This window comes from Coregonus clupeaformis, chromosome 20, assembly GCF_020615455.1.
Source record: "Coregonus clupeaformis isolate EN_2021a chromosome 20, ASM2061545v1, whole genome shotgun sequence".
In the NCBI taxonomy this organism is placed as follows: Eukaryota; Metazoa; Chordata; class Actinopteri; order Salmoniformes; family Salmonidae; genus Coregonus; species Coregonus clupeaformis.
The window spans coordinates 62,604,682-62,632,387 of record NC_059211.1 but is presented as its reverse complement, the minus strand read 5'-3'; the positions used below and the strand labels follow the sequence as shown (position 1 = coordinate 62,632,387).

The 27,706-nt window shown below is 46.5% G+C and overlaps 1 protein-coding gene across 3 annotated transcripts; it reads right to left on the bottom strand.

Annotated features, from left to right (window-relative positions):
• LOC121543152 (carbonic anhydrase 14) lies at positions 1-27,706 on the bottom strand. 3 transcript variants are annotated; one of them, XM_045205687.1, is made up of 13 exons: positions 27,317-27,706; positions 25,969-25,989; positions 14,478-14,657; positions 10,170-10,315; positions 8,724-8,819; positions 8,427-8,493; positions 8,016-8,173; positions 7,324-7,447; positions 5,672-5,695; positions 5,473-5,557; positions 5,205-5,246; positions 4,380-4,433; positions 1-268 (listed from the first exon to the last, which is right to left on the bottom strand). In XM_045205687.1, the coding sequence occupies exons 1-13, from the start codon at positions 27,387-27,389 to the stop codon at positions 172-174; spliced, it is 1,167 nt and encodes a 388-aa protein (XP_045061622.1). In that variant the 5' UTR covers positions 27,390-27,706; the 3' UTR covers positions 1-171. The 3 variants fall into 3 exon arrangements, with proteins under 3 accessions (XP_045061622.1, XP_045061623.1, XP_045061624.1); XM_045205688.1 differs by lacking the exon at positions 5,205-5,246 and having other exon boundaries at positions 27,317-27,704; XM_045205689.1 differs by lacking the exons at positions 4,380-4,433; positions 5,205-5,246 and having other exon boundaries at positions 27,317-27,704.

Sequence of the window (27,706 nt, the reverse complement as noted above, 5' to 3'; positions counted from 1 at the left end):
GCTCCATTTATTCCATTCCAGCCATTACAATGAGCCTGTCCTCCCATACCTCCTCCCACCAGCCTCCTCTGGACCAGAGCTATAGAGGCACTCATCCATGCCCTTCGGAGGGTGGAATGTGGTGTTGGTGGGAGGGGGGGATGGATCATTCATGGAGGTCTCTGATTGGTCTCAGACTGAGGTGGGGACAGGATCTTCATTCTTTCCTGGTTCAGAGGTCGTGTTGAGGGCCACGTCCTGTTTCAGCTCCTTCCCTGGCTCCTTAGTCCTACAGGTCAGAGAGCACAGGCAGTCCGTCTCATCAATGGAACTACATGGCATGAAAACTCATTGATCCTGCTGTATGTCATACTCCCTCTGTTGTTAGCACTGTATTTTATAGCAGTTTACTCAATCATCCAGCAGAGGTCACTTTCTCCTATAGACTTCCTAGCACTGTACATCCATACAGTCAATAATATGGAGGTAACACTACATTTACTATGATACACTAAATAACTGCATGGATTTGTGCTTGTTGGGAAACATCTCAATGGTAGGTCTGTGTGTAAAAGAACCAAACGACAACAATGAATAAAGGTATGGAGAAGACAAACAGATAGACTGACTGACAGACAGACAGACTAACACAGACAGACAGACAGACAGACGGACTGACAGACAGACAGACAGACAGACAGACAGACAGACAGACAGAGATACTGACTGACAGACAGACAGACAGACTGAAAATAGAATGAAGAAAAGTAAACAGACTAAATAAAGCATCTATCAAATCATTTACATTTTTACATTTTAGTCATTTAGCAGACGCTCTTATCCAGAGCGACTTACAGTTAGTTTATTTTTCATACTGGCCCCCCTTGGGAATCAAACCCACAACCCTGGCGATGCAAACGCCATGCTCTACCAACGGAGCTACATCCCTGCCGGCCATTCCCACCCTTCCCTGGACGACGCTGGGCCAATTGTGTGCCGCCCCATGGGTCTCCCGGTCGCGGCCGGTTACGACAGAGCCTGGATACGAACCAGGATCTCTAGTGGCACAGCTAGCACTGCGATGCAGCGCCTTAGACCACTGCGCCACTCGGGAAATCATCTATTGTAATAATAATTAAAAGGCTTCAAAGTTCAGTAAAACTCAAAGTAAACAACAAGCTTGGTGAGGAATAATGCCTGGTCAATGTTTTGGAGGGAATGATGGAGTGAACGGATCAATGACTCAACAGAGGAGTGTGACGTAGAAACTCACTGGGCACAGAAGACAATTCAACGTCGATTCAACGTTGGTTCAACATAATTCATTGAGGATGGCTCACCCCTCACAGTTCTGGGTGACTTTAACCTCCCTACGTCTACCTTTGACTCATTTCTCTCTGCCTCCTTCTTTCCACTCCTCTCCTCTTTTGACCTCACCCTCTCACCGTCCCCCCCTACTCACAAGGCAGGCAATACGCTTGACCTCATCTTTACTAGATGCTGTTCTTCTACTAATCTCACTGCAACTCCCCTCCATGTCTCTGACCACTACTTTGTATCCTTCTCTCTCTCGCTCTCCTCCAACACTACTCACTCTGCCCCTACTCAGATGGTAATGTGCCGTCGCAACCTTCGCTCTCTCTCTCCCGCTACTCTCTCCTCTTCCATCCTATCATCTCCTCCCTATGCTCAATTCTTCTCCCTCCAATCTCCTGATTCTGCCTCCTCAACCCTCCTCTCCCCCCTTTCTGCATCCTTTGACTCTCTATGTCCCCTATCCTCCCGGCCGGCTCGGTCCTCCCCTCCTGCTCCGTGGCTTGACGACTCATTGCGAGCTCACAGAACAGAAATGGAGGAAAACTAGACTCCCTGCGGACTTGGCATCTTTTCACTCCCTCCTCTCTACATTTTCTTCCTCTGTTTCTGCTGCTAAAGCCACTTTCTACCACTCTAAATTCCAAGCATCTGCCTCTAACCCTAGGAAGCTCTTTGCCACCTTCTCCTCCCTGCTGAATCCTCCTCCCCCTCACCTCTTCCCTCTCTGTGGATGACTTCGTCAACCATTTTGAAAAGAAGGTTGACGACATCCGATCCTCATTTGTTAAGTCAAATGACACTGCTGGTCCTGCTCACACTGCCCTACCCTATGCTTTGACTTCTTTCTCCCCTCTCTCTCCAGATGAAATCTTGCGACTTGTGACGGCCGGCCGCCCAACAACCTGCCCGCTTGACCCTATCCCCTCCTCTCTTCTCCAGACCATCTCCGGTGACCTTCTCCCTTACCTCACCTCGCTCATCAACTCATCCTTGACCACTGGCTATGTCTCTTCCGTCTTCAAGAGAGCGAGAGTTGCACCCCTTCTCAAAAAACCTACACTCGATCCCTCCGATGTCAACAACTACAGACCAGTATCCCTTCTTTCTTTTCTCTCCAAAACTCTTGAGGGTGCCGTCTTTAGCCAACTCTCTTGCTATCACTCTCAGAATGACCTTCTTGATCCAAACCAGTCAGGCTTCAAGACTGGTCATTCAACTGAGACTGCTCTTCTCTGTGTCACAGAGGCTCTCCGCACTGCTAAAGCTAACTCTCTCTCCTCTGCTCTTGTCCTTCTAGACCTGTCTGCTTCCTTTGATACTGTGAACCATCAGATCCTCCTCTCCACCCTCTCCGAGTTGGGCATCTCCGGCGCGGCTCACTCTTGGATTGCGTCCTACCTGACCGGTCGCTCCTACCAAGTGGCGTGGCGAGAATCTGTCTCCGCACCACGTGCTCTCACCACTGGTGTCCCCCAGGGCTCAGTTCTAGGCCCTCTCCTATTCTCGCTATACACCAAGTCACTTGGCTCTGTCATATCCTCACATGGCCTCTCCTATCATTGCTACGCTGACGACACACAACTAATCTTCTCCTTTCCCCCTTCTGATAACCAGGTGGCGAATCGCATCTCTGCATGTCTGGCAGACATATCAGTGTGAATGACGGATCACCACCTCAAGCTGAACCTCGGCAAGACGGAGCTGCTCTTCCTCCCGGGGAAGGACTGCCCGTTCCATGATCTCGCCATCACGGTTGACAACTCCGTTGTGTCCTCCTCCCAGATTGCAAAGAGCCTTGGCGTGACCCTGGACAACACCCTGTCGTTCTCCGCTAACATCAAGGCGGTGACCCGATCCTGTAGGTTCATGCTCTACAACATTCGGAGAGTACGACCCTGCCTTACACATGAAGCGGCACAGGTCCTAATACAGGCACTTGTCATCTCCCGTCTGGATTACTGCAACTCGCTGTTGGCTGGGCTCCCTGCCTGTGCCATTAAACCCCTACAACTCATCCAGAATGCCGCAGCCCGTCTGGTGTTCAACCTTCCCAAGTTCTCTCACGTCACCCCGCTCCTCCGCACACTCCACTGGCTTCCAGTTGAAGCTTGCATCTGCTACAAGACCATGGTGCTTGCCTACGGAGCTGTGAGGGGAACGGCCCCTCCGTACCTTCAGGCTCTCATCAGTCCCTACACCCAAACGAGGGCATTGCGTTCATCCACCTCTGGCCTGCTGGCCCCCCTACCTCTGCGGAAGCACAGTTCCCGCTCAGCCCAGTCAAAACTGTTCGCTGCTCTGGCACCCCAATGGTGGAACAAGCTCCCTCACGACGCCAGGACAGCGGAGTCACTCACCACCTTCCGGAGACACTTGAAACCCCACCTCTTTAAGGAATACCTGGAATAGTATAAAGTAATCCTTCTACCCCCCCTTACCCCACCCCAAAGAAAGAAAGAAAAAAAACATATTGTAAAGTGGTTATCCCACTGGCTATAAGGTGAATGCACCAATTTGTAAGTCACTCTGGATAAGAGCGTCTGCTAAATGACGTAAATGTAAATGTAAATGACGTGGAAACAACATTGATTCAACCAGTGTGTGCCCAGTGGGAAGCTACAGCATTAAAAAGTTATTGGGAGGGAGAAAACGTGTTATAATTAGTCCAACACTGAATTTAAAGACACAACAATCTAAACAGATGACTTGTGAAATTTCCTAGAATAACAGGATTACAGGAATGGATTAGGATTCTTTAGGATAATACATAAATGATGTTGGAATTTCTAGAGTCCCAGTCCAGAAAACAACTCCTAGCCCCGACCAGTTTGGTGTTTGCAGATCTTAAGGAATTAGATAGGTAAATCAAATGCTAAAAGTAAAATGAGCTCAACTGAGACCAATTTTAACGACACATCTATGCGCTTTCTTCAGATCTGGAGGCTACACACCAAAGTTTAGGGGAGCTAGGAGTTATCTCTAGCCAGGGACAGACTGTTAGAATCTAAGGCAGATGATGGGGAGTCAAATCAGGGAGTAGGGTTAAAGGGTTGAAGGTCAAAGGTCATTATCTGATTGGTGACCTGGGCACGGGGGCGGGCCGGACGCTGGGCATGACGTCCCAGCTAGAGGTGGAGCTGTCGTGATGAAAACACAGTGTCATGTGACCAGGAAACACAAACAATCACATCATAGACAGACACAATCACGTTAAAAGGGCAACAATCATGCCCCAAACCGACCCTTCATCCTTCTCCTCAGCACATTTTGTAGATCTGAAATAATTAGATAGTTATTGACAGTATGGTGTGGGCTGGGTGAACCTTTTGCCACATTCCTTACACCTATCCAATCATCTCAGATCTTAGTCTCATTCCCAACCACGTGTCTTTGGCATTAAGCCTGGCAAGCGAGACTGTTGGATCTAAATGTACAGTGCATAATGTAGGGACAAAGGGTTGATTAAGAATGGGGCAATTATCACACAGTCAAAGCAATCAGACGGTAGAGGATGAAGTTGCCCTGAGCACTGATCTAAGGTCAGTTGTGTGTTTTTACCTCCTGATGGTTACGGTTAGGATTGGAGTAACAAACTGATCCTAGACCTGAGCATACATGCCGGGGAATCTACCAATCACTGGTGGTTAACATAGTAATGTTATTTTTGAACAGGGTTCAAATTACACATTGACTCTTGGAGGTACACTGATGGGGGAGCCCACATATATATATTTTTTAACAATTCAAGGGGTGCCAAAACTTTTATTATAGGAGTGGCTAGCATCTCCAGACATCCCTGTAATTGGAACCCTGTCATAGAGAACACTGGCAGTAGTATTTATTTGGTTTATGAACATGTAGTATTGGTCATGTATGCAGTAGGTATCAGGTATTATGGAGGATTCCACCTGTTTACCAAGACCCTTTCATTGTGCAGGTGTTTGAAAAATCTGCCAAGAGAGATGTGAAGATTGAGACACCAAAGAACAAAAAGAAACCCAGGACATTTTGGATCAAAGCATACCACAGTTTCATACTGTACTATGATAAACACAGGTAACCAGCATAACAATAGTCTGGTTGACCATACTGTTTCAACTTCAGATAACTCTGTTGTAATAGCACTCAGGCAGGCTAGTAAGCTAAGAAACCCCATTTAACAGCTCAGTGCCTTACCGTATAGTCTTCACTATGAAGCGAATGATGACAGCCAGACCAACGCAGCCGCACAGAGCTCCTATTACTATCGCTGTGATCTCGCCTGAGACAGACATAGATAGAGAAATATTACAACTAATACATCAAACATGAAAATATATACATTCACCAGAGGCCTACATTAATAATGAATAAACTATGAATGTCCACGTCTTACCGGCAGTGTACACCTTCACTGATTCTGCAAATGGGAAAAGGAATATGTTATTTAGAGCACTGTCTTATTACCTGGACGTCTGTCATAAGGCCTACATAATAACAGGCATAACGGTTTGACATGATTATGATATGAAGCCTGTATGACAGAGGGTTCATGTAAAATACTACTGTGCTACTTTGTTTATGCAGTCGACGTACTGTAATTCATTTGGAATTAATGTTCAATTAACATTTAGTAGGCCTACAGGGAAATGATTACATATCTATAGTGTGTTCTGTAGTCTTTGGAATGAGTGTTGTCCACAGGCGGCTGGTGGTATCTTAATTGGAGAGGATGGGCGGGATGGAATGGTATCAAACACGCGGTTTCCATGAGTTTGATACCATTCCATTCACTCCACCCCAGCCATTATTATGAGCCGTCCTCCTCTCACCAGCTTCCTGTGGTGTTGTCATAGGCCTCCCTCTCAGTTTAATCAGCCATGGGCAACACTTTGCACAACTTCTTTCTCCTTTGTCTTTGTGATCTGCTCTCTCTCTCTCTCTCTCTCTCTCTCTCTCTCTCTCTCTCTCTCTCTCTCTCTCTCTCTCTCTCTCTCTCTCTCTCTCTCTCTCTCTCTCTCTCTCTCTCTCTCTCTCTCTCTCTCTCTCTCTCTCTCTCTCTCTCTCTCTCTCTCTCTCTCTCTCTCTCTCTCTCTCTCTCTCTCTCTCTCTCTCTCTCTCTCTCTCTCTCTCTCTCTCTCTCTCTCTCTCTCTCTCTCTCTCTCTCTCTCTCTCTCTCTCTCTCTCTCTCTCTCTCTCTCTCTCTCTCTACCTCTCGCTCTCTCGCTCTCTCTCCCTCTACCTCTCTCTCTCTTTCTCTCCCTCCATCTCTCTCTCTCTCACTCACACTCTCTCTCTCTCTCCCTCCTCTCTCTCTCTCACTCCATCTCTCGCTCTTCCTCTCTTGTCATGTGACAACAATAGTGTCAGTGTTTAGAGAACAGATTTTGCAAAAACGAATCAGCCAACTGGTAAACAAACAGACCTCCCTCTCATTTACAACTCCTCTCTCTCTATCTCTCTCTCTATCTCTCTCTCTTTCTCCCTATCGCTCCCACAATCCCCCCCCTGTCTCTCTCCTTTTCTCTGCCCCCCCTCCTTATCCCCCTCTTTATCTCTTTCACATCTTTCACAGTCAGTAACCCTTGACATTTCCACAGTTCTCACCATATTCCTCTCTTTGCTACGCTAGTGCTTAGTGCTAGCCTTTCTCCACATGTCCACCCCGAGCCCCACACCGTGTCCACTAATACTGTTTGGTGAAATGTTATTAGTGGTCACGGTGCGAGGCTCGCCCGCCCCATGCTCTTCCTGCTGATGCTGCTGTTAGCTACGAGGCTAGCACTTGCCCTGCTGCTGTTAACATGTTAGCATTATGCCAGTCTCTCTGACACCTGTCTTAATGAATGGGGACATGGGGGTTTATTGTGTTCTGAGGGTCAGAGTGGTTGCGTTAGAGAACATAGAGAGAGATAGCAGGGGAGTGAAACACTGGAGCAAGGCTGTTCCTAATGCACTGTTTACAAAGGGATGTTCTGTGTGAATAAAATACGCCATGGTGAAAGGTCATCTCTCCTTCTTTCACCCTCTCTATCTATCCCCCCCTACCTAATGGGAAAGATGAGAGGATGGTCCGGTCGTTAAGTGGTTGAGGTGTACGGTAGTTGTCCTGCATGACGACACGGTCAGCATCCTCCTTACTGGCATACAGCACTGTCTCCAGCTTCATCATCTGAGGAAGAAGGGAGGACAGAGAGGAGGAAGAGAGGAAGAAAAGGAAGACAGGAGGGAAGAGAGGAGGAATGGGAGGAAGGGAAGGAAGACAGGAGGGAAGAGAGGAGGAATGGGAGGAAGGGAAGGAAGACAGGAGGGAAGAGAGGAGGAATGGGAGGAAGGGAAGGAAGACAGGAGGGAAGAGAGGAGGAATGAGAGGAAGGGAAGGAAGACAGGAGGGAAGAGAGGAGGAATGGGAGGAAGGGAAGGAAGACAGGAGGGAAGAGAGGAGGAATGAGAGGAAGGGAAGGAAGACAGGAGGGAAGAGAGGAGGAATGGGAGGAAGAGAAGGAAGACAGGAGGGAAGAGAGGAGGAATGGGAGGAAGGGAAGGAAGACAGGAGGGAAGAGAGGAGGAATGAGAGGAAGGGAAGGAAGACAGGAGGGAAGAGAGGAGGAATGGGAGGAAGAGAAGGAAGACAGGAGGGAAGAGGGGGAGAAGAGAAGAGGAGGACATAGTGATGCTTTGAATTCAAGCAAAGTGCATAAGTATCTCACCATCACACACACACACACACCTTCCCTCACCTGTGTGTGTGAGATTTTGACGGTCTCTGTGAAGAGGGTCCAGAGGACACTCTGGAAGCAGGGAGGGGTGGTGAGGGAGCCATTGTATCGGTAGTACCGCCCCAGGTCAGAGGGCAGGAGGGACTGGACATCAAAGGCTGGGATGGACACACTCTGACCTGACCACGGAGGGAGGAACGGAGGGAGGAATGGAGGGAGGAATGGAGGGATGAAGGTTAGAGGAGAGGTACAGGGTTTGATTCCTGGGGGCTCACAGCGGTGCTGTTTGGCACTTCCATAAGAAACCAGAGAATCCCCATAAACTACTGTAGTCGTGGATACCAATGTAATTTGAACGGTAAAATTGCTAGAAGGTAGCTGTAATAATAATGCTGATTGGTTAAAGTGTACTTTGATTGACAGCTGTCTCACCTGCGTGTCTGACGCGACCCAGGTAGTTGAGAATGTTCCAAAAAGCCGGGTTAGCCTCCTCACCTGTCTGACAGATCACACATCTTCCCTTTAGGTCAAGTGTACATGCTTTACTATACATTCAGAAAGCCTTTCTTACTAATCTGGTGATGTGAAGATTTTCCAACTGAAGAAATATAACGTAAATAAAAGGAATTTGTAACCAATTGTAAAGAATACAAATACAACACTTTTGAAGTATGTAATGTATCCAGTGGTTGATGTGATTGTCAGTTAGTTGTGATGTAATAGTCCTACCTCTATGAGGACTCCCAGTACTGCCAGTCCATCCTGCTGGGTCATAGCCACTGACATGTTAGGGTACAGCTCTGAGTTGTAGTGCACCACGTGCAGCTACACAGAGAGGGAACATGGTTAGCTGCTTCATTCGTTTACATAGGGGTCAGATGGAAGAAAGAGAGAGTCAGGGAGAGGGAATGAGAGCGTGATCGAGAGAGGGAGGGGGGATATACAAAGAGAAAGGGAGTGAGTAAATGAGATAGAGACTAATTGTAATAGTGTGTAACCAAAGCATGGAGCGTCTCGTCCATGTTTTCAAACTTGTATTTATTGTGGCTCCTCTTTCCTTCTCCCCTCTCCCGCTTCTCTCTCTCTTTCTCGCTGTCCCTCCCCCTCTCGCTCTCTCTCTCTCTCTCTCTCTCTCTCTCTCTCTCTGTCCCTCCTTCTCACTCTCTCTCTCTGTTGGCATACCTGTGCAGTAGCAGATGGACAGGATCTGAGTTAATCGTCCTCTCTCTCTCTCTCTCTCTCTCTCTCTCTCTCTCTCTCTCTCTCTCTCTCTCTCTCTCTCTCTCTCTCTCTCTCTCTCTCTCTCTCTCTCTCTCTCTCTCTCTCTCTCTCTCTCTCTCTCTCTCTCTCTCTCTCTCTCTCTCTCTCTCTCTCTCTCTCTCTCTCTCTCTCTCTCTCTCTCTCTCTCTCTCTCTCTCTCTCTCTCTCTCTCTCTCTCTCTCTCTCTCTCGCTCTCTCGCTCTCTCTCTCTCTCTCTCTCGCTCTCTCGCTCTCTCGCTCTCTCTCTCTCTCTCTCTCTCTCTCTCTCTCCATCACTCACTCCATCACCTCTCCAGCCATTTTTGCAGATCCACTGCATGTTCTACATTCCCTTCATTCCCTTCCCACAGAGAACTGTTCCAAGTTCCAAAAGAGAGAGTGTGTGTGTGTGTGTGTTGTTGCGGTACAGTAAATACACTGCCAACATTAGTAAGTTGGTTCCCCTTCCTGTGTATACTGTGTATACTGTAGGTGTTTGAGAGGCTTTTATTTGGCATGCTTGCCAGTTGAAATCTATTTCTAATCCTGAAGTATTTACAACAATTTCAATCAGATTTAATTCCACTCCCCAATTAATTAACATAATTCAAACACTTATTCTCCAATAACTTTTATTTTCAGGTTTGTTTTCTCCTACTATGGCTAGTGTAAACCAGATTAGTTAAAAGTCTAGATTGCTGTTTAGTCTTTTTGTATAATATTTAATAGGATTATAGTATGGTTTCTCAACTGAAGTGCTTAATACTGCAACCTGCCTGGATATACAATTTGGCACGTACACATGTCCTTACCCATGCAGGCGTAGAAACACACACGTGCGTGTGCACACACACACACACACTCGTGCACTCTCACCCACCAATACCCCTCACACCCCACCCCCCTCCAAACACACACACACACATTGTGACTCACCTCTGCAGAGGTATTCTGACCGTTGATGGTGTGTTCGCTGCCCCCAGCCCCCGGGGCTCCATTGCCCCAGTGCAGGTGCATCTGGACGGCCGTGAACTGCCAGGGCAGCCCCTCTACACCCATCCAGTCTGGGAGAGGAACCATCACTGTGAGGGAGGGAAAGCATGGTTGCTGTAGTTACCTGTATGTCTGTTGTTAGTGATGAAGTCAGTATGCTTAATGTAGTTACCTGTATGTCTGTTGTTAGTCATGGAGTCAGCATGGTTGCTGTAGTTACATGTATGTCTGTTGTTAGTCATGGAGTCAGTATGCTTGCTGTAGTTACCTTTATGTATGTTGTTAGTAATGGAGTCAGCATGGTTGCTGTAGTTACATGTATGTCTGTTGTTAGTAATGGAGTCAGCATGGTTGCAGTAGTTACAAATATGTCTGTTGTTAGTCATGGAGTCAGTATGCTTGCTGTAGTTACCTGTATGTATGTTGTTAGTAATGGAGTCAGCATGGTTGCTGTAGTTACATGTATGTTGTTAGTGATGGAGTCAGCATGGTTGCTGTAGTTACCTGTATGTTGTTAGTGATGGCGTCAGCATGGTTTCTGTAGTTACCTGTATGTATGTTGTTAGTGATGGAGTCAGCATGGTTGCTGTAGTTACCTGTATGTCTGTTGTTAGTGATGGAGTCAGCATGGTTGCTGTAGTTAACTGTATTTCTGATGTTAGTGATGGAGTCAGCATGGTTGCTGTAGTTCCCTGTATGTTGTTAGTGATGGAGTCAGCATGGTTGATGTAGTTACCTGTCTGTTGTTAGTGATGGAGTCAGCATGGTTGCTGTAGTTACCTGTATGTTGTTAGTGATGGCGTCAGCATGGTTTCTGTAGTTACCTGTATATATGTTGTTAGTGATGGAGTGAGCATGGTTGCTGTAGTTACCTGCATGTCTGTTTTTAGTGATGGAGTCAGCCTGGTTGCTGTAGTTACCTGTATGTATGTTGTTAGTGATGGAGTCAGCATGGTTGCTGTAGTTACCTGTATGTATGTTGTTAGTGATGGAGTCAGTATGCTTGCTGTAGTTACATGTATGTCTGTTGTTAGTCATGGAGTCAGCATGGTTGCAGTAGTTACAAATATGTCTGTTGTTAGTCATGGAGTCAGCATGATTGCTGTAGTTACCTTTTTGTTTGTTGTTAGTGATGGAGTCAGTATGCTTGCTGCAGTTACATTTATGTTGTTAGTGATGGTGTCAGCATGGTTGCTGTAGTTACCTGTATGTTGTTAGTGATGGAGTCAGCATGGTTGCTGTAGTTACCTGTATGTTGTTAGTGATGGCGTCAGCATGGTTTCTGTAGTTACCTGTATGTATGTTGTTAGTGATGGAGTCAGCATTGTTGCTGTAGTTACCTGTATGTCTGTTGTTAGTGATGGAGTCAGCATGGTTGCTGTAGTTACCTGTATGTTGTTAGTGATGGAGTCAGCATGATTGCTGTAGTTACCTTTATGTTTGTTGTTAGTGATGGAGTCAGTATGTTTGCTGTAGTTACCTGTATGTATGTTGTTAGTGATGGAGTCAGCATGGTTGCCGTAGTTCCCTGTATGTTGTTAGTGATGGAGTCAGCATGGTTGCTGTAGTTACCTGTCTGTTGTTAGTGATGGAGTCAGCATGGTTGCTGTAGTTACCTGTATGTTGTTAGTGATGGTGTCAGAATGTTTGCTGTAGTTACCTGTATGTATGTTGTTAGTGATGGAGTCAGCATGGTTGCCGTAGTTCCCTGTATGTTGTTAGTGATGGAGTCAGCATGGTTGCTGTAGTTACCTGTCTGTTGTTAGTGATGGAGTCAGCATGGTTGCTGTAGTTACCTGTATGTTGTTAGTGATGGCGTCATCATGGTTTCAGTAGTTACCTATATGTATGTTGTTAGTGATGGAGTCAGCATGGTTGCTGTAGTTACCTGAATGTCTGCTGTTAGTGATGGAGTCAGCATGGTTGCTGTAGTTAACTGTATGTCTGTTGTTAGTGATGGAGTCAGCATGGTTGCTGTAGTTACCTGTATGTTGTTAGTGATGGTGTCATCATGTTTGCTGTAGTTACCTGTATGTCTGTTGTTAGTGATGGAGTCAGCATGGTTGCTGTAGTTAACTGTATGTCTGATGTTAGTGATGGAGTCAGCATGGTTGCTGTAGTTCCCTGTATGTTGTTAGTGATGGAGTCAGCATGGTTGATGTAGTTACCTGTCTGTTGTTAGTGATGGAGTCAGCATGGTTGCTGTAGTTACCTGTATGTTGTTAGTGATGGCGTCAGCATGGTTTCTGTAGTTACCTGTATGTATGTTGTTAGTGATGGAGTGAGCATGGTTGCTGTAGTTACCTGCATGTCTGTTTTTAGTGATGGAGTCAGCCTGGTTGCTGTAGTTACCTGTATGTATGTTGTTAGTGATGGAGTCAGCATGGTTGCTGTAGTTACCTGTATGTATGTTGTTAGTGATGGAGTCAGTATGCTTGCTGTAGTTACCTGTATGTCTGTTGTTAGTGATGGTATCAGCATGGTTGCTGTAGTTACCTGTATGTTGTTAGTGATGGTGTCAGCATGGTTGCTGTAGTTACCTGTATGTATGTTGTTAGTGATGGAGTCAGCATGGTTGCTGTAGTTACATGTATGTAGTTAATGATGGAGTCAGCATGGTTGCTGTAGTTACCTGTATGTTGTTAGTGATGTTGTCAGCATGGTTTCTGTAGTATCCTGTATCTATGTTGTTAGTAATGGAGTCAGCATGGTGGCTGTAGTTACCTGTATGTCTGTTGTTAGTGATGAAGTCAGCATTGTTTCTGTAGTTACCTGTATGGCTGTTGTTACTGATGGAGTCAGCATGGTTGCTGTAGTTACCTGTATGTCTGTTGTTTGTGATGGAGTCAGCATGGTTTGTTAGTGATGGAGTCAGCATGGTTGCTGTAGTTACCTGTATGTTGTTAGTGATGGTGTCAGCATGGATTCTGTAGTTACCTGTATGTATGTTGTTAGTGATGGAGTCAGCATGGTTGCTGTAGTTACCTGTATGTTGTTAGTGATGGAGTCAGCATGGTTGCTGTAGTTACCTGTATGTTGTTAGTGATAGCGTCACCATGGTTTCTGTAGTTACCTGTATGTATGTTGTTAGTGATGGAGTCAGCATGGTTGCTGTAGTTACCTGTATGTTGTTAGTGATGGTGTCATTATGGTTTCTGTAGTTACCTGTATGTATGTTGTTAGTAATGGAGTCAGCATGGTTGCTGTAGTTACCTGTATGTATGTTGTTAGTGATAGAGTCAGCATTGTTTCTGTAGTTACGTGTATGGCTGTTGTTACTGATGGAGTCAGCATGGTTGCTGTAGTTACCTGTATGTCTGTTGTTTGTGATGGAGTCAGCATGGTTTGTTAGTGATGGAGTCAGCATGGTTGCTGTAGTTACCTGTATGTTGTTAGTATTGGTGTCAGCATGTTTGATGTAGTTACCTGTATGTATGTTGTTAGTGATGGAGTCAGCATGGTTGCTGTAGTTACCTGTGTGTCTGTTGTTAGTGATGGAGTCAGCATGGTTGCTGTAGTTACCTGTATGTATGTTGTTAGTCATGGAGTCAGCATGGTTCCTGTAGTTACCTGTATGTAGTTAATGATGGAGTCAGCATGGTTGCTGTAGTTACCTGTATGTATGTTGTTAGTGATGGAGTCAGCATGGTTGCTGTAGTTACCTGTATGTTGTTAGTGATGTTGTCAGCATGGTTTCTGTAGTATACTGTATCTATGTTGTTAGTAATGGAGTCAGCATGGTGGCTGTAGTTACCTGTATGTCTGTTGTTAGTGATGAAGTCAGCATTGTTTCTGTAGTTACCTTTATGGCTGTTGTTACTGATGGAGTCAGCATGGTTGCTGTAGTTACCTGTATGTCTGTTGTTGGTGATGGAGTCAGCATGGTTTGTTAGTGATGGTGTCAGCATGGTTGCTGTAGTTACCTGTATGTTGTTAGTGATGGTGTCAGCATGGATTCTGTAGTTACCTGTATGTATGTTGTTAGTGATGGAGTCAGCATGGTTGTTGTAGTTACCTGTATGTATGTTGTTAGTGATGGAGTCAGCATGGTTGCTGTATTTACCTGTATGTTGTTAGTGACGGAGTCAGCATGGTTGCTGTAGTTACCTGTATGTCTGTTGTTACTGATGGAGTCAGCATGGTTGCTGTAGTTACCTGTATGTCTGTTGTTTGTGATGGAGTCAGCATGGTTGCTGTAGTTACCTGTATGTCTGTTGTTAGTGATGAAGTCAGCATGGTTGCTGTAGTTACCTGTATGTCCATTGTTGTAGAGGCTGAAGGGTTTGTTGCCATGCTGGCCATAACCCAGGGGTGTCAGAGGGCCCAGGCTGGGGTCATACTGGGTCTGGACCGTTGCCACGTCAACCGGAGACTGGGCCTTACCACCACAGTCTGGGAAGTACTCCGCCCACTTGGATTGGCCTACTGATCCTGAGGGGGAGGGGAAGGGAAGAGAGTGACCAAAACATGACACATATTGTGACTCTCTATCAGTGATGTACCACACACATTAAGCATGGCCAGTCATTTCATATTGACCTCTTGACCTATCACATTACCACCCTGCTCATCCTGTCTTTCACACTCATCCTCTGTACTTGACCTGCTCTGACTAAGGACAATTGCCTAATGAGCATCATCACCCTGACGAACACACACCCAGACACACAACACACACACACATATACAGTACACAAACAAACACACTTACACACACACAAAGACTTATTAGCCAACGAAGAAAGGCCCAATTAAATCTTACATGATTATGTTACACTAATATAGAGTAAGAGATACAGTAGTAGAAAGGGTTAGAATACTAATTCTAGAATGTTTGGGAGTGAGTGTGTCCAGTAGTATTAGAAGGTTTGAAAGCTTGGGAGAGAGGGAGTATGTAAATGTGTAGGATCTTAATTTGATCACTCTTTTGTTGCTGAGAATTTTCCTGCACCGCAGGAAATGCAGATGAACTTCGTGATTTACATAAATTCACTGAAAACCTGCACTAACACACAGTTACAGTGCCTTCAGAAAGTATTCACACCCCTTGACTTTTTTCACATGTTGTTACTGTAAGGGATCGGGGGTTGGCTGGGTCTAGACAGAGTCTGACACTTCCCCGATCTACAGAGAGGGGGAGTCATCAGACTCGATCTGGTTCACCTGAGTTCTGAGCACACCTGTCAGTAATTAGTGTAGGATATAAGGTGTGCTCAGAAGCTCAGTCGGTGCGAGGTATTGTTCCATTGTGACTTGCTAAGCGTTTTGTTCCGAGAGAGAGAGAGAGAGTTTGTTGTTTTTGATTACCCGTGTATCCGACCTGTGCCTTGTTGTTTGACTCCCCGAATTGCTTAATCCTCTGCTTGTTTATTCCAGTGATTACCGTACTCTGACCCTGTGCCTGTGCCCTCGACTACGACTACGCCCGCTCCCTTGGTACCTCTGCCTGTCTCTGCCTGGCCCGGTTTTGACCACAGCCCGCCCGACTACGATTAAGCTATTCCCTTGTCTGTACTCTAATAAAGCATCGCTATTCTGCGATTGGATCTTACCACTCTGTCCGAGTATTCATTACAGAATACCTCGCCTTTACCATGGATCCAGCGGAATTACAGAGGCGATGGGAGATACAGGAGAAACGGATGGATGAACTCCTGCAGCTACTCAACGCTGGTGCGGCTGAAGGCACCACCCCGAGCACGGTCAGTCCTCGTCATGCACCTCCGATTTCTCTACCGACAAGGTACGACGGGGAACCTGGCAAATGTCAGGGGTTTCTACTCCAGACGTCCCTGTATATGTCGTATAATCGTACTATGTTTTCCGATGACCGTAGCAGGGTGGATTTCATGATTTCTCTGCTAACGGGTAGAGCACTGGATTGGGCTACTGCGCTTTGGGCAGCTGAGGACCCCGAGTTGAATGCGGAAGTTCAGTTTAAGAGACTGTTCCAAGAGGTGTTCGACCACCCAGTATCTGGGAGTAGCGTGGGAGACCAACTATGCGAACTTCAGCAGGGCCGTCGCACAGTAGCCGACTACGCTTTAGAGTTCCGTACTATAGCAGCCGGTAGCGGATGGAGCGAGACTGCTTTGCTCACCGTTTTCCGAAGAGGGCTGCGCAAAGAAGTACAGACTGAGTTGGCTTGTCGGGGAGATATCACTGCGCTACATGAGTTTATCAACATCGCCATCTCTATTGATAATCAGTCCGGGAGCCCTCGGTCACTGGTCCTACGCAATCGTCAGAGCGGAGGAGAGAATCTGAGGAGGAACCTATGCAACTGGGACAGTCACCCCTACAGGGTTCGGTGAGACAACAACGTCGGCAAGACGGACTATGCCTGTATTGTGGTCAGTCGGGTCATTTCATTCGGCAATGTCCGGTACGACCAAACCGTACCCCAGAATATCGCCTCGGAACTGCCAAACCGGTGAGTGAGACTCACGTTTTCAACATCACATCTAAACAAATGTATGTGCCAGTTACCTTATCTGTTGGAGAGAGAGTGCGCAGATTGGAAGGTCTTATTGATTCCGGGGCGGCTGCCAGTTTTATGGATGTGGGTCTCGCTGAGGAATTGGGAGTTCAACTTATCCCAATTCAACCTCCCCTGCGAGTCAACGCGCTAGACGGTGAGCCCATGGGCACTGGGTTCATTACGCACCGTACCGAGGAAATAAAGTTACAAGTGGGCTCCCTGCACCATGAGAACATCATTCTGTTCGTCATCTCCGCTCCACGGGAGCCGCTAGTCCTCGGCCACCCCTGGCTCGTTACCCATGATCCGGTCATCTCCTGGAGATCTGGCGATATCACGGCTTGGAGTGAGGTATGTAGGGCAGAGTGCCTCAATTTACCTTGCAAAACGTCTACTGTGGAGGATGCGCAGGGTGCGGTGTCTACTGTTGTTCCTACAGAGTACCAGGATTACGCGCAGGTGTTCTCCAAGGAGAGGGCTACCGTGTTACCACCGCATCGGACCTGGGACTGTGCAATTGATCTGCTATCCGGGGCTACACCTCCTCGCGGAAGAATCTACCCTTTGTCACAGCCGGAACGAGAATCTATGAGCAAGTATATTGATGAGGCACTACAGCAAGGGGCCATTCGCCCATCTACGTCTCCCGCCGCATCCAGTTTTTTCTTTGTTAAGAAAGGGATGGCGGACTGCGTCCTTGTATAGACTATCGAGGTTTGAACGATATTACCATTAAAAATCGTTACCCGCTTCCTTTGATTCCAGCAGCCCTCGAGCAGGTGGGGCAGGCCTCCATCTACAGTAAACTGGACCTCAGGAGTGCGTACAATCTGGTGCGCATTAGAGAAGGGGATGAATGGAAGACCGCCTTCATCACCCATCGAGGACATTATGAATATTGTGTCATGCCCTATGGACTTACTAACGCGCCCTCTGTGTTCCAGGCGTTCATGAATGACATTTTCAGGGACTTGATTGATCGCTTTGTTATAGTGTACATTGATGACATCCTAATCTACTCTAACTCTCTGAGTGAACATGCGTCCCATGTACGACAGGTTCTGGACCGACTCCGACAACACTCTCTGTTCGTGAAGGCCGAAAAGAGTGAATTCCATGTCACTACGATTTCCTTCCTTGGGGCCATACTCACTCCCGACGGGGTAAAACTGGATGAATCCAAGGTGCAAGCTGTACGAGACTGGCCTCAACCCCAGACGGTGAAAGAGCTCCAGAGATTCTTAGGGTTTGCCAATTACTATAGACGGTTCGTGCGTAATTTCAGCACAACCGCAGCTCCCCCTGTCGGCGATGACCAGCTACAAGGGTCGTGGTCTGAAATGGACGGAGGGGGCAGTGCGGGCTTTTGAGACATTGAAACAACGCTTTACCACCGCTCCCATTTTATGTCAGCCGGATCCTACCTTGCCGTTTATCGTGGAGGTGGACGCCTCGGAGGTTGGAGTTGGAGCCGTGCTATCCCAGCGCCAAGGTGAGCCGCCCAAATCACGACCCTGTGCTTTTTTTTCTAAGAAGCTGAATCCGGCCGAGCAGAACTACGACGTGGGAAATCGTGAAGTTAGCACTGGAGGAGTGGAGACATTGGCTGGAGGGAGCAGATCATCCGTTCCAAGTGCTCACGGACCACCGCAATCTGGAGTATCTTCACAGTGCTAAACGACTGAACTCCCGACAGGCAAGGTGGTCTTTATTCTTCAACCGTTTCCAATTCACTGTCTCTTATATTCCCGGGTCCAAGAATTGTAAGGCGGACGCGCTTTCCCGACGGTTCGAGCGCGCGGAAAGACCCGTGGAACCAGAACCTATCCTCCCCATGAGTTGCCGTGCTGGTCCTGTGAGGTGGGCTATCGATGACACTATTCAGGAGAGCCTCCAAGCGGAACCAGCCCCTCCAGAAACCCAGTGTCGAAGGTGTTTGTACCAGCTCCGCTTCGACCTCAACTGATGGAATGGTGCCACACGTCGCTAGGATCTGGTCATCCCGGAATCACTCGAACTACACGACTCATCAGTCGAAAATACTGGTGGGATTCCCTCACAGATGACGTCAGAGACTACGTATTATCCTGCCCAGTATGTGCTCAGTCCAAGGCGCCTCGAGCACTACCGGAGGGTAAGCTGATGCCATTGCCAACTCCTCAACGACCCTGGTCGCACATTGCTATGGACTTTGTTACCGATCTACCAGAATCATAGGGCCATACTGTAATTCTCGTGGTCATCTATCGATTCTCCAAGATGTGCCGGTTAGTACCCATGACCCGTTTACCTAACGCCACTCAGATGGCTGAGACTATGTTTAACCAGGTGTTCCGGCAGTTTGGTGTTCTGGAGGATATTGTTTCCGACCGGGGACCCCAGTTCGTATCCCGGGTATGGAAGGCCTTCTGCGAACGCTTGGGCATCTCGGTGAGCCTCACCTCCGGATATCATCCCCAGGCCAATGGGCAGACAGAACGGCTCAACCAGGAAATTGGGAAGTATCTACGGCAACAATGTTCGCGGCAGCCGCAAGAGTGGAGCCGATTCCTTCCTTGGGTAGAGTATGCTCAGAACTCACTCATTCACACCTCCCTACGTCTAACGCCCTTCCAGTGTGTTCTAGGGTATCAACCACCCCTGTTCCCGTGGGATACCGCACCCGGGATGGTACCGGCGGTGGACGCAGTGGTTCCGTCGGAGTGCGCAGGTCTGGGAGACGGCCCATCAACATCTCAGTCAGGCCTCACAACAGCAAAAGACCTACGCCGACCGACGCCGGAGACCTACTCCCACTTATCAACCCGGGCAATGAGTGTGGCTGTCTACCCGAGACCTGCGGTTCCGACGGAGCTGCAAGAAGCTCCAACCCAGGTACATCGGGCCTTTCAAGGTACTGAGACGTATTAACCCTGTCACCTACCGTCTGTTACTCCCTCGACACTACAGGATAAACCCTACGTTCCACGTCTCCCTGTTGAAAGCTGTCCACTATAGCCCGATGTACCCCCAATTGCTCAACAACCTACTACACCACCTTTGGAGGATGAACAGGACACCACCTATACAGTCCACGAGATACTGGAGTCAAGACGGAGACGAGGGGGCATCGAATATCTCGTGGACTGGGAGGGATATGGACCTGAGGAACGGTCCTGGATCCCTGCTAAGGACATACTGGACCCCGCTCTCAAGGCCACCTTCCACGCTGAACACCCAGATCATCCAGGACCCCGACCCAGAGGAAGACCACCCGGTAGAGGTGGAAGGCCGTCAGGAGCCGGCCCTGGGGAGGGGGATACTGTAAGGGATCGGGGGTTGGCTGGGTCTAGACAGAGTCTGACACTTCCCCGATCTACAGAGAGGGGGAGTCATCAGACTCGATCTGGTTCACCTGAGTTCTGAGCACACCTGTCAGTAATTAGTGTAGGATATAAGGTGTGCTCAGAAGCTCAGTCGGTGCGAGGTATTGTTCCATTGTGACTTGCTAAGCGTTTTGTTCCGAGAGAGAGAGAGAGTTTGTTGTTTTTGATTACCCGTGTATCCGACCTGTGCCTTGTTGTTTGACTCCCCGAATTGCTTAATCCTCTGCTTGTTTATCCCAGTGATTACCGTACTCTGACCCTGTGCCTGTGCCCTCGACTACGACTACGCCCGCTCCCTTGGTACCTCTGCCTGTCTCTGCCTGGCCCGGTTTTGACCACAGCCCGCCCGACTACGATTAAGCTATTCCCTTGTCTGTACTCTAATAAAGCATCGCTATTCTGCGATTGGATCTTACCACTCTGTCTGAGTATTCATTACAGTTACATTACAGCCTGAATTTAAAATGGAGTAAATTGAGATGTTTCTTGTCACTGTCCTACACAATACCCCATAATGTCAAAGTGGAATTATGTTTTTAGAAATGTTTACAAATTAATGAAAAATGAAAAGCTCAAATGTCTTGAGTCAATAAGTATTCAACCCCTTTTGTCATGGCAAGCCTAAATGAGTTCAGGATAATTGTTTTGCCACCACCAAGAAATATTATGGACTAAGGAAGAAAACCGCTCATGGATTTCAATAGTGAGGCCAATAGTAACTTTAAAACAGTTACAGAGTTTAATGGCTGTGATAGGAGAAAACTGAGGATGGGTCAACAACATTGTAGTTACTCCACAATACTAACCTAATTGACAGAGTGAAATGAAGGAAGCCTGTACAGAATGCAAATATTCCAAAACATGCATCCTGTTTGCAACAAGGCACTAAAGTCATACTGCAAAAAAAACATTTTGTCCTGAATACAAAGTATTATGTTTGGGACAAATCCAGTACAACACCTTACTGAGTACCACTCTCCATATTGTCAAGCATAGTTGTGGCTGTATCATGTTATGGGTATGCTTGTAATCGTTAAGGACTGGGGAATTTTTCAGGATGAAAAAGAAATGGAATGGAGCTAAGCAAAGGCAAAATCCTAGAGGAAAATCTGGTTTAGTCTGCTTTCCACCAGACACTGGGAGATGAATTCACCTTTCAGCAGGATAATAATCTAAAACACAAGGCCAAATCTACACTGGAGTTGCTTACCAAGAAGACAGTGAATGTTCCTGAGTGGCCGAGATACAGTTTTGACTTAAATCTACTTTATCTATGGCAAGACTGGAGAATGGTTGTCAAGCAACAATCAACAACCAATTTGACAGAGCTTGAAGAATTTTGAAAAGAATAATGGGCAAATGTTGCACAATTCAGGTGTGGAAAGCTCTTAGAGACTTACCCAGAAAGACTCACAGCTGTAATCGCTGCCAAAGGTGCTTCAACAAAGTAATGACTCAATACTTATATAAATGTGATTTCTGTATTTCATTTTCAATAAATTGGCAACAATTTATGAAAACATGTTTTCAATTTGTCATTATGGTGTATTATTATGTGTAGATGGGTGAGAAAAAAACATATTTAATCCATTTTGAATTCAGGCTGTAACACAACAAAATGTGGAATACTTTAAGGGGTATGAATACTATCTGAAGGCAATATTGCACTTTTCATGTAACATACTTTTGTCCAGCTAATAGCCTAACCACCGGTCAAGCAATATTATGGACTAAAAGTTCTAATCTTGTTGCTGCAGGATTATTTTGCTACAACAATACTGGTCAAATTAAGATCCTATGTCTGTATGGAGTATCAGAATGTTAGAATACTGGATGGTGTGTGTGTGTGTGTGTGTGTGTGTGTGTGTGTGTGTGTGTGTGTGTGTGTGTGTGTGTGCACGCGAGAGAGAGTGTATACAGGAGTGTAAAGTCAGTGGTCAGTCATGAGGTGGTGCATTATATTCACAGTGGTGAGCACACACACACAAACATCCTTCTTCAATACTAATTGGAGGGGAGAGAGAAACAGGGGAGCAGAGAGAGGGAGACTGATAGGTGCACAGACAGACGTTCTGGGCACAGAGAGAAAGAGAGATGCAAACAGAGAGAGAGAGAGAGAGAGAGACAGGGGTAGAGGGGATTCAGACTAGAGAGACTGAGGGAAGACAGGAGAGGGGGTCAGAGAGGTGGAATAATGAAAGGACATGTAGAGAATGAGAGAGTGACAAGCAAGAGAAAGAATTTGAATTTGAGAGTAGGCAGAAAAGAGGAGAGGAGGGATGGTAGTAAAGGGCAGGGGCAGGAACACAACTTAGACTCAAACCACCACAATTACAAGAAGCCTTTCAAGACAATCAGAAACAAGTATTCAACAATGCCATAGTATAATTAAGCAATAAGGCCCGAGGGGGTGTGGTACATGGCCAATATACCACGGCTAAGTGCTATTCTTATGCACAACGCAACGCAGAGTGCCTGGATACGGCCCTTAGCCGTGGTATATTGGCCATATACCACAAACCCCCGAGGTGCCTTATTGCTATTATAAAATGGTTACAAACGTAATTAGAACAGTAAAAATAAATGTTTTGTCATACCCGGGGTATACCCCTCATATACCACGGCTTTCAGCCAATCAGCATTCAGGGCATGAACCACCCAGTTTATAACAGTTAATAATACAGAATACACAGACGGTTCATAGTCAGTGTGGCCCCACATTTCATAACCCAGGCATTCAGTCAGCAGTCAGATCTCAATATGAGGTCTCCTCTCCAACCCTCAGTGTGCCCTAGCCTGCTACGGAGGTCAGTCCTCTACTCTCCATGCCAATGTCAATCAGTGTGAGGGTATCCTTTCTACATTAGTGCTATATTTACGCACACACACACACACACACACACACACACACACACACACACTCTGTCTCTCACACTCCACCCTAGTGTTTATCTGCAGTGGGCTCAGGGGGATTTTACTTTCCTAGGGGGATTAGAGAGAGACATTTTTACACCATCACTATCCCCCCAGCTACCACAAAAAAAGTTATGTGAACCATATGTTTGTTAGAGCTTGGTGAGAGCATGGTTGTCCTATGGTGATTTTGCATACAATCTTCCCACAACTTTCTGGGAATGGTGCAGGATAGTTGTTTAGCTTTGGAACGTTTTCAGCACAGGAACTTTATTTTCTTGGTATTTCATTACTTTAAAGGCGCAATCAGCAGTTGCTACATGCATTTTTGGACTTATAAATTAATGATATGCACCCATTGATTCTTGAAGAATATAACTTATAAATGCCTCATGAGCTTAGTTCAAATGTCATATCACATCAGAACACAAAATATAAGCTTGTTTTACTCCAATGTTTGTAAACAAAGTAACCGTTCAGAGAATGTTCTAAGAATGTTATTTAAAACGTATACATTCCGTTCTCAGCATCAATAAAACTCTCTCTATCCTCTATCTAGCTAAGTGTGTTCAGTTGTGTTGGCTGCGCCCACTAATTGGCCACACCTGATCTTAATGACTACTTGTTTCCTTTGCATGGGGTCTGTTTGAATAGACTAAAATTAACAGCTTTGTATGAGTTTAAAAAATGTATCATTTGCGCTTCATCCTGGTGGCGCAGTGGATTAATTCCATGGATAGAGAACAGAAAAGGATTGGTTCGAATCTCACTGATCCCTCACTGTGTCATAATTAAAATAAATGTGTTTGCATGAATAATGCCTAAGAAAATGAATTTCCATGTGTCCTATCTGTTCTTGGAGTTTAAAAAAAGTTAACCGTAATAAGCTAGCAGTGTTATTTAAAGTTTTATTGAAACATTCCCAGTGAAAGTTTTAAGGAAGTTATTAAAAAACCTCCAAATAACCTATAATTTTAATTCTCAGAGCGTTAATAAAGCCTCCCAGGAAAACGTTCAACCCACTGGGCACCGACGTCAGTTCAACGTCTAGTTTTGATTTACATTTGGTTGTTGTCAACTAACGTGAATTAAACGTGAAATCAACAAAACATTTCACCATGTCATTGGATTTAGGTTAAAAGTTGGATTTAAAAAAATACGAAATGCCCTAACGTTGATGACTCAACCAGTTTTTGCCCAGTGGGAAGGAACCAGAGTAAAACTTTATCAGAACCTCCCTGCAACATAAAAACAGGCAACATTTTCACTTATGTTAAAAAATGTTCAGTTTTACTTGTCAGAAAACATATGGCAATGTCAAACCAAAAACATACGTTCCCACAACTTCCAAGGAACCAAATGTGCTAGCTGGGCCTACACACACACACATACACATGCACACTCCCCTCCCCCGGCCTGTACCTCTAATCCGTCCTCTATCCCCCTCCTTGCCCACCGCCCCCAAAAAAGGAGAAAAACTTGTCCTGCAGCTCCACAGTTGGTTGTCATGGAGGTCCCCATGGTTACAATGGAGAGAATATTCCGTCATTCTGCCCTGCTCTACCTCTCATAGCGCTGCCACTGTCCCCAATGTGGATGGGAACAATGCCACACATTCACACAAACACACACACACAACGCCATACAAAGAGCCGCAGTGCCTGTGAGTGAGCCAGCCACAGAATGCCACAGATCCCCTCACACACACCAACACAACACAACTCCTCAGGACCAGTTACTTTAACAGTATATCCAGTCCTATAGAACACTGAGAAAAACACAATGTCAGCTAGACCTGGACACATGCCCTGGTTAGAAGACATACTGTACTGGACTGTACTGCATGTGAATAGAAAAGCTCTGTGTGAACTTACTGAATGCATACAGAGTGGTAGTGTGTACACTCAGGGCCATTCAGGTCTACAGTGTCATTGTCCACATGATAGGCAGCCAGTGTTCCTCAGCCTGGACAGTACAATTAACACACAGGGTTATTGTGTGGCATAACAATGCTGCTAAAACACGTCTTTCCATCTCTTCATCCTCCTCGTGCACCTGCCACTTATCTTGTTTTCCTCCCCCTCTCTAGCTCTCTTTCCCTCTTCTGCACCCCCATTTCCCTCCCTCCCTCCATCCCCCACTCCTCATTTCTGTTTCTCCCATGCCAGGAGAGCGAGAGAGAGCGAGAGCGAGAGCGAGAGCGAGAGCGAGAGCGAGAGCGAGAGCGAGAGCGAGAGCGAGAGCGAGAGCGAGAGCGAGAGCGAGAGCGAGAGCGAGAGCAGAGCGAGAGCGAGAGAGAGAGAGAGAGAGAGAGAGAGAGCGAGAGAGAGTGCGAGAGAGAGAGAGCGCGAGAGAGAGAGAGCGAGAGAGAGAGAGAGAGCGTGCGAGAGAGAGAGAGTGCGAGAGAGAGAGAGAGAGAGAGAGAGAGAGAGAGAGAGAGAGAGAAAGAATGTACAGTAGGTGAGCTGATGTATAAGCCTCCTGAGTGGCGCAGTGGTCTAAGGCACTGCATCACAGTGCTAACTGTGCCACTAGAGATCCTGGTTCGAATCCAGGCACTCCCTGTCACAGCCGGCCGCGACCGGGAGACTCATGGGCGGCGCACAATTGGCCCAGCGTCGTCCAGGGTAGGGGAGGGAATGGCCGGCAGGGATGTAGCTCAGTTGATAGAGCATGGCGTTTGCAACACCAGGGTTGTGGGTTCGATTCCCACGGGGGGCCAGTATCAAAAAAAGTAAATAATAATAATGTATTCCCTAACTGTAAGTTGCTCTGGATAAGAGTGTCTGCTAAATGACTAAAATGTAAATAAGTGGCAGGCAGACAGACAGACAGACAGACAGAGACTGTACTGTTGTATTTATGTAGTGTTTAGCGGCAGGGATAATATTCCTACTGTGATCTACACTTACTTTATGAGTTATAATAACATAGTTATGAATCAACTTAAATACCTTTTGGTTATTGAGAGAGATGTTCTTACCTGTGTACGTCCAGTACGTCACTGAAAGAGGGGAAATAAAATCATGTTTCTTCATTGTCATTCTCACAACAACACATTACAGCAGTTATCAACAATTACATTCACCAAATTATTCATCATATTATCAGCAAGTGACATTTTCAATATGAACAGGTGTCTTCAATATGAACAGGTGTCTATATATCTGAACTACTATATACAGTATATCTGAACTACTATATACAGTATATCTGAACTACTTTCACTATACTGTTCCTTGTTCAACTTGTTCTACTACTGATGCTACTACTTATTACTACTACTACTACTAGTTTCTTCAACCACCACCACCACCACCACCACCACCACCTCCACCACCACTGTTCTACTGTTATTACTACTACTACTACTAGTTTCTTCAACCACCACTACTACTACTACTACTACTACCACTACCACCTCCACCACCACCACTGTTCTACTGTTATTACTACTACTACTAGTTTCTTCAACCACCACTACCACCACTACTACCACTACTACCACTACCACCACTGTTCTACTGTTATTACTACTACTACTAGTTTCTTCAACCACCACTACCACCACCTCCACCACCTCCACCTCCACCACCACCACCACCTCCAACAACAACACTACCACCACCACCTACATTTACGTAATTTAGCAGACACTCTTATCCAGAGCGACTTACAGTTAGTGAGTGCATACATTATTTTTTTATTTTTCATACTGGCCCCCCGTGGGAATCGAACCCACAACCCTGGCATTGCAAACGCCATGCTCTACCAACTGAGTTACATCCCTGCCGGCCATTCCCTCCCCTACCCTGGACGACACTGGGCCAATTGTGCGCCGCCCCATGGGTCTCCCGGTCGCGGCCGGCTACGACAGAGCCTGGATTCGAACCAGGATCTCTAGTGGCACAGCTAGCACTGAGATGCAGTGCCTTAGACCACTGCACCACCAAGCCCCCTTCCACCACATCTACCACCACCACTACCACTACCACCACCACCACCATCATCACCACCACCACGACCACCACCACTACCACCACTAGCACCCCCACCGCGACACTCTTAGAAAAGAAGGCGCTATCTAGAACCTAAAAGGGTTCTTCAGCTGTCCCTATAGGAGAACCCTTTGAATACCCCTTGTTGGTTCCACAGAGGAACCCAAAATGGTTATATCTGGAACCAAAAAGGGGGTTTTACCTGAAACCAAAAAGGGTTCTGCTATGGGGACAGCCGAAGAACCCTTTTGGAACCCTTTTTTCTAAGAGTGTACTACTACAACAACAAACAATAACCAAAACAAACTATCTTAATGCTGATTAACGTCTTACCGGCGGCACCTGTGGTGGTTGTCCATTGCCAAAACACAAGTATTAGAGGCAGAGAGAGACCCACCAAGTCCATGTTAGCCCTCCTCTCCCATACACAACCACAGATGAGCGGACGGACAGAGAGATAGAGAGGGGAAGAGAGAGAGAGAGATAGAGAGAGAGAGAGTGAAAGAGAGATAGAGAGAGACCGGGGCTCCTGATCCAATGTGCTACAGCTCTCTAAATTAGCTCAGAGTGTGTGCGTTACACACTGGGTCCCCTCTGTCATTCAAAGTAGCAGTTTAGGTCTCAGTAAAGTAGAGATGGAGAGGAAAAGAGCAAAGGAGTGATTGAGTGAGAGAGAGAGCCAAGAGAGAAATAAATGAAGAATGAAAGGGGGGACAAGTGAGT